At 37.5% G+C, this 7554-nt stretch overlaps 1 protein-coding gene across 1 annotated transcript in view; it reads right to left on the reverse strand.

Annotated features, from left to right (window-relative positions):
• LOC107741010 (phosphatidylinositol 3,4,5-trisphosphate-dependent Rac exchanger 2 protein-like) overlaps positions 1 to 7554 on the reverse strand; it is a 141176-nt gene that overhangs the window by 110811 nt on the left and 22811 nt on the right. Inside the window, exons 3-6 of the mRNA XM_016553587.1 lie at positions 5718 to 5840; positions 5072 to 5176; positions 3484 to 3585; positions 860 to 1021 (exon numbers count right to left, since the gene is read on the reverse strand). Of these exons, the coding sequence (XP_016409073.1) occupies positions 860 to 1021; positions 3484 to 3585; positions 5072 to 5176; positions 5718 to 5840 (492 nt within the window). The remainder of the gene's footprint in view (positions 1 to 859; positions 1022 to 3483; positions 3586 to 5071; positions 5177 to 5717; positions 5841 to 7554) is intronic.

A 7554-nucleotide genomic window follows, 5' to 3' on the forward strand; every position in this document is an offset into this window, starting at 1 on the left:
GGGCGGGGTCAGCAGAGCTCATTAGCATTTAAAGCAACATTCAACAAAACGGCTTGCTCTGAAAAGAGCTGTTTTTTGCATGGTAAAAAGGGTGTTTTTTACACTACCATTGAGAAATTTTAACCAAAGTATGTTATAGACTTTCATTAAGACCCTAAAGAATCATATCAACTTGTGGAAAATGGGCATCCGATGACCCCTTTAATAATGTTTAAAACAGTTGTAAAGCTTGAAATTTATGTGGAAACCATGGTACATTTTCATGATTCTTTGATGAATAGAAAGTTCAAAAGAACAGTGTTTATTTGAAATGACATTATTGTAAGTCTTTGCTGTCAATTTAATGCATTCTTGCTGAATAAAAGTATTAAAATGATTAAGATATCTTTCTTGTCTGTAACTCAAACTTTGCAGAATGAGTTACACACCAAACCCTAATAGATAAGGGTGAGCGTGATTTGATCAAGTACAACATGTCCCTGGATCAACATCCTTGTTGATCCTGGAACATCATTCCAATAAACCAATCAGAATTGAGAGATAACTTTTCTGGAAATGTCAGTTTTAGGCTTACAATCAGGATTAGGTGCTTCTACACCCTTGTTAATCAGCTATCATTTCCCTCTGATTTTAGGAATAAATTATGGGTAAGGTTAGGTTTAGGGCTAGGGATTGGGTTAAGTCTGTGTTTTTGGACAGTAATGTTGATCCAGGAACATGTCTTACTTGGCAAAATCACGGCGACCAATAGATAAGGGTTAAGAGTTTGTTCAAATCACCAAGTCTGCCATAGTAAGTACCACTAATAGTTTAGAAACAACAGAACTCATGACGTGTGTATGTTTATGTGTGTGTTTACCTCCCAGCCCTCAATATGAGACTGCCAGTCTTCCAGCACCTCCAGCTTCTCCATCTGCCTTTTGGCCTCATTAATACCGGAGCAAACGGCTTTCATCACCTGCAGTGACTCCTGCACCATCAAGTAGTCGTTGTGTTTCTTTGGGGTTCTTTTGAGCAGCTCCTAAACATCCACAGAGAACAAAAACATCAAGTGTTACATGCAAAGAAAGTGGTATAATTACAACAAAACATGATTGTATCGTGAATATGTACGAAGTGAACTTAACTTTGAAACAAAGCTTGACATTGACTGATGGAATTACCAAATGTTTTTTGAAGAATTATGGCTAAAACTGTGTTTGTGGTATGTTCAATGTTCTTGCTACTGCAAGATGGGGTGTGTTGAGGAAGATGCTAATCTCTAAACCAAGTCTAAACACAAGTGTTCTGCCTCATCAGTTTAATTCTGCCGCTCACATTTACATGTCTAAGATATCTGAGCAACCACAGATGCCTATCGCTGGTATTTAGCGAGAGGGGCCATGGCGGCTCCGACTGTGAGAAGCTCAGTGAATACGCCAGAAATGATGGTCTTATTACATGAACTATCGCTTGTGGGTGTTTACAGTAAATGGTTTAAATATCAATGTTTTGGGTTCAAGAACAGCCACGAAACATTAGCAGTGGGCCTGGCAATAGATGAAACTCACAGTGTAAATAATGGCTTGTAAAATTGTTGCTGATTTTCCATGTAAATGTACAGTATAATTTGTAACACTGACCTTCTACCAAAAACATGTGGAGTTTAGTGTTTTACTGATTTGTATTTGAGCTGTGAGGGTGACAAAATTTCGAGGTCACTGTTTAGTCCTATTTTAAGTTATCCTACCATGAGTAAAAGCACAGTTTGTTTAAGCATATTTCATGAGTTAAATATATTCTGAAACACAGAATAAAAACTTAAATGAGAACTTTGAAAAAGAACACTGATCAAAATATTTTAAGATACCTCCCAGTTATTGGTGTTAGTCTGGCACCTGGTGCTAATTTCCTTAATTATCTGACAAACCCTATTTAATTGGCAGCCCTACTTTCCAGTTTTCACTGACTTTGCAAGATGGTGAGGTGTTCTGAAGTGACTGAAACCCTCTGACAGCAGTTGTCCATATGAAGGCCAATAGCAGCCATAGCAAAGTCATTCCAAATCTGTGATTTCTAGAATATTGTATCTTTACAATGTCACTTAGTCATTCAAGACCCCCAAAACGGCTGGTCGTCTACGGAAGACAAATGCACGAGAGGACAGGATAATGCGGAGAATCTCAATGGGCATCGGTTCAACACTGCAGCTGGAATTGCTTGCCAGTTCAGTGCTGAACAGGGTCTCGGCATACAGTGTGTTGACGTTTAAGAGACGTCTGACTGAAAGCGCACTCAGCAGTGATTAAACCTCTCATCAGCAGAAAAAATCAAAAAGCTAAGCTCACCTTTGCTGAGGAGCATGTTGTGTGGACAGAGGAGAACTGGTCCAAAGTTCAGTGATGAAAGCAAATCTAATTTATTTCGGTCAGATGGGAAAAATTATATTCGTCATCAAACTGGGGTAAGACTGAACCCAGAGTGCGTAAAGAAGTCAGTGAAAGTTGGAGGAGGAAGTGTCATGGTTTGGGGGATGTTTTTTTGCAGTAGGATTTGGGCATCTTCTACAGCTACAGTACATGGAAGGGTGAATGCAAATGCTTATCAGAACCTCCTTCAGCAACATCTTTTCATGCAAGCATCTCCCAATCAGCCTGCCGTTTTCTTGCAAGACAATGCCTCTGTCACACAGCAAAACAGGTAAAGCAGGTCCTTGAAGCTAAAAACACTGAAATAATGAAATGGCCGGGCCAGAGTTCTGATCTAAACCCGATTCAAAATCTCTGGAAAATCCTTGGTGACAAAGTTATGGCTAAGAAACCACTACAGTCACCGAACTGTTGGAGAGAGTGGAAGAAGAGTGGACCAAGACCAAACTAGTGATGCTCTGTGGCCGCATATGTGCTGAAGTCATTCAAAGCAATGGCCTCTACAATTCCTACTCATTTTTGACTGCTGTAACCTTCAGATACTTTAGTTGCAATCTTTCTTCGTGGTACAATCATTGCTGTTCTCTAATTTTGATCACTGTCTTTTTTCCACAAAATAACGATGAAGATTACATTATTTATAAAAAATAAAAAAAATCAAGTGTTCATAAATTGTTGTGAGCTTGAGCTGACGTCTCATTTCCAGTGTGACAAACTAATCCGAATATCACATGTGAAATTTTACTCTTATCTCTTGTTTTATTATTTAAGAGGTTTATATGTAATATGTTTAATGATAAAATATTTTATTTCACGTGTTTAAACATTTACAAAATAATTTGGGGAAAAATGTGTCTTTTTATAATACCAATATTTAAAAAAAAAAAAATTACAATAATAATTTACTTAAAATATATATAAATAATTTCAATCATTTATTAATAAATAATTTCCAAAGATCATTTCATTACTAATTATTTAAAGTAATTATCACTCATGCAAAATGATGAGGTCATGTTACAATGTAGTTTGAACTGTCTATAGTTGATATAGTTATAATTTGTACTGTACTCACTCTCAGGAGTAATGGATATTTACAGATCCTCTGGATGGGTGCAACCAAGTAGCCCTCCAAAGGAACCTCTGTGTTCTTCCTGCCGCCCAGCAACATGCAGTTCTTAAGAGATAAACAAGCAAAACAAGTCAGAAAAAATCAAAATCCTCTGTGCAGTCGTTAATAACACTATATACTTGCATTTGAGTCTCAGAGGGATGACATGTTTCCCCCAAGGTCATGGCTATAAAATTGCCATTAAATCAAATTCAGTCACAGCCGTATAGCCACCACAGCATGAGTTCAAAGACTTAGGAAGCAGTAAATCTAAAAGTGCTCGCAATCCTACTGTATAGGTTACCAACATTATCCTTTCAAGAACATCAGTGGTTATACTTCTGTTTTTATTTTAACACATTAATTTATCCTAATTTCAAAAATACAGCAAACAAACATTAAGAGCATATAGAGCTTTTAATACAACAAATAAAATGTAAAATAAATTACCCTAATAAAAGGAAGAAAAAAAACATTTACACTAATGCACTTACAAGAGACGTCTATAGATCAATTAGTTGCACTGGAATAAATGTCAAAACATACACGTTTCTATATTTCTAAAGCAAATCCACAACATAAAGCTTCAAAAATGTGAGTGCGCAGCTTCTCTTCTAATGTATGTATGCATTTTAGTGTTATAGAAGGGTCAGTGCTTGCTTGCATTACATTACAAAGACAGAGCGTTGAAGGACACTCCTGTCAGCTCAGCCAGAGGAAATGAATTCGTGTCGGACTCACAGGAGGTCATAAGATATAGTATTACAAACACATGCCACCAGGCCCTCAGTGTTAGACCTGACCTTGACCCGGTCCTGCCCATTAACAATGCCCATTAATGAGCTCTCCGTCCAGGGACAGGAACAGGAAATGTGTCCAACAAATACATCTTTATTCATGTGTTTTAATGCAAATTAAATAAAATTAAATAAAATGGAGTGAAGAGAAGAAATTGTTGAATAAAGTCATTATTTTTGTTTTCTTTGTGCACAAAAAAGTATTCTCGTAGCTTCATAACATTACGGTTGAACCACTGATGTCACATGGACTATTTTAACAATGTCCTTACTACTTTTCTCGGCCTTGAATGTGGTAGTTCCCTTGTTTTCTATGCAAGTCAGAAACCTCACAGATTTAATCAAAAATATCTTAATTTGTGTTACAAAGATGAACAAAGGTCTTACAGTTTTGGAACAACATGAGGGTGAGAAATTAATGACAGAATTTTCATTTTTGGGTGAACTATCCCTTTAAGCATTACAAATCAAGTAAAAATTATAAAAATTATTTTAAAAAATGTTAATAAAAAAAGCAACAAAAAATGTCACTGGCAGATAATGAGCTGCTCATATATAAGAGCACAGTAACACGCCTCACTCTGAAACATGCAGAGCATATTTATTTAATTAAATCACAGCCACTAAGCAATGTCGCAACTTTGTTTTTATTTTGATTACTCATGCAGCCCTTTAAAAATGACTGTGGTACATAGTACACATGAATATTACAAATTCACAAAAAATGACATACAGTCCAGCAACAAGTGTCTTACCAGCAGAAGTGTGCGTACTGTCCTGATCTTATTGAGCTCCAGCAGAAGCCTCTGGGCTTTCTCATGATTCCCACAGTACTCGTCGTAAATCTGAAACCTTCCTCTCTGAGCCACAAAAACACACAAAGACACAGCCAGTCACATACAGGTGGTCAGCTCTGGTAAGCTCTTTTAAAGCTGCATATGACTAACTATTTCTGAGATTTCACTCCTCATGCCCTTCAGCGTCTCTGAGGTTTTACCCAGAGGCAGAAGGAAGACTGCCAGATTGAATGCTAGCACAACAAAGTAGTGCCTTCATCCCAAAACCACAACACAGCATTGTCATTCAAAGCACCCCTGCAGTGTTCTACCCTCACAAATATAAAACTGAAATTTATATTTAATTAAAATGTTTAATTTTTTATACTGTGTGTATTGTATCCATCTAAAAAAACACCTCAAACCAGTCTAAGCTAGTTACTTTACCAGCCTCAACTGTTGGCAGATTTTGGAGGAGTTTTGGTCACTTTTCAGCCTGTCAGGCTGAGAGTCCAGCTTAAACCAGCTAAGACCAGCTTAAACCGAGAAGGTTTTTTTTTTCAGCAGGGACGTGGGATGTGTGTAATACAGTGAGAATAAGAGAGAGTGGCAGACAGAGACTTACAAAGTGCAGGAAGCAGCGTCCCACTTCATGATACGGGTTGGGGTCGGGCTGCAGAAGCTCTTCGACCATGGACAGGAAGTCCTTGTGCACAGACAGGATCTCTTCCAGGTTAGAAAACAGCACCTGTGGGCAAATGCATGGAAAGACTGACTTATTGACTGAGCAACATTGTCTGGATCTGGAAAACCAACAATGCGCTGCAAAAACTGAGGAGGAAAAGGACTAAAAATGTCTGGAAGTGACTGTAACAGTCCATGCAACTCTCCTTAAAATATATGAATATTTTTGGATTGGACAGAAAAATATCTAACTAATATCTAACTTTAAATAAATATAGCATAAAAAACTGGTAGGTGTCAAGGTATTAAACAATAGAAATATAGTTAAAACTTAAGACAATTATTAAGACATTTAGTGTGATATTTCATACCTAATACAATCACATTCAGACATTTTAAATGTCTCTTAAGTGTCCCAAAACCTTTTGGGACCACTCTATATAAAGATAAGCCAGCTGTGTGCTATATAATCCAGATATTCAATAACTCTGACCTCTGAATGACCTTTGCAGAGTGAGAATCCCACACAAATGTCCTCAAACACTAATGTTCAGACATGCTCTAAAACATGCAAACAGCAGTCTGAGCTTGTTTACATGACTGAGTGTCCAAGCACTCACCGTTCTGTCCCACTGAGAATGCATTGAGTTTACTGTCATGCTCCACTAACCATGCTGAATATTTATTGTTTACAACCGTTTGGTTCACCCAAGCACCTACCCTTAAAGAAATAGTTCCCATTTTGCAAATCATAAATATGCAAATTTTGTACATTTGCTCACTCTCATGTCTGACATGTCATAATTCATCACAAGACATAAAGGAACTTGATGCTTGATGTCACTGATGTCAAACTTGGTGCAACGTTGCTAAGTGAGAACTACGGCAACATATAACATCCTAAATTATGGTCTGTTCCTCACACAAATATATTTATGACAGTAAAAGGCTTACAATATAGTGCACAAGTTGTATGCAGTGTTATTTTAGTATTATTTATGTAATATTATAATTTTTAATGTTAAATTAGCTTTTTTATTTTTATAATTTCATATAATTTCATATTTTAATTATGTCATGTGTGTTTCTCATTTTTATTAGTTTTTGCTGTTTAAAAAATAAAATTCTATATCCACCTTATTCCTAAACGCGGAAGTAATCCTATGGGCGAGACTTCCGGTTCATTAGCCGTTATAGGGAAATAACGAGAAGAATAACAACGTGCAGTAAACAGTAAAACAGTTTGCATTACAAACCAGTTTGTTCATAATTAAGATAATACATTAAAATAATAAGGTAAGACACACCAATATGTAGTATCAAGCAGCAAAAGATCGTTTTTGTACAGCTAAAAATAGTTGGAAGTAGGGTTGTCAAAAGACCCGGTACTTCGGTACCAAGTCGGTACAAAAAAAAAAGAAAACTTTATGGTACCAGGTTCCTCTTCACGAACTCGAGCTGCGTCGGAGGACGCTTCGGGAATGCCCTTCAGCGTGACCGGCTCTGAACCTCGGGTGTAATCAGACCAATAGATGGGCGAGACGTCACGGGCAGGTGACGTAATGACCAGGAAGCTATAAAAGCACGTGCGGTGAGACCAGCGTCAGCTTTCTGTCATTCAGCAAGCGCTCTGTGTGTGTGTCAGTCTGATATCTGTTTGTGAGTCTTATTTAGTGTTGTCTGTCAAGCGAATCTAAAAACAAGACAAAACCAGACACCTAAGGCGAGGGCAGGCAGCGTTCAGGCTGTGTGTTCCTCCCTGCCCGCGTTACTTTACG

The sequence above is a fragment of the Sinocyclocheilus rhinocerous genome, unplaced genomic scaffold (assembly GCF_001515625.1).
Source record: "Sinocyclocheilus rhinocerous isolate Xijiao unplaced genomic scaffold, SAMN03320098_v1.1 scaffold2000, whole genome shotgun sequence".
Lineage (NCBI taxonomy): Eukaryota > Metazoa > Chordata > Actinopteri > Cypriniformes > Cyprinidae > Sinocyclocheilus > Sinocyclocheilus rhinocerous.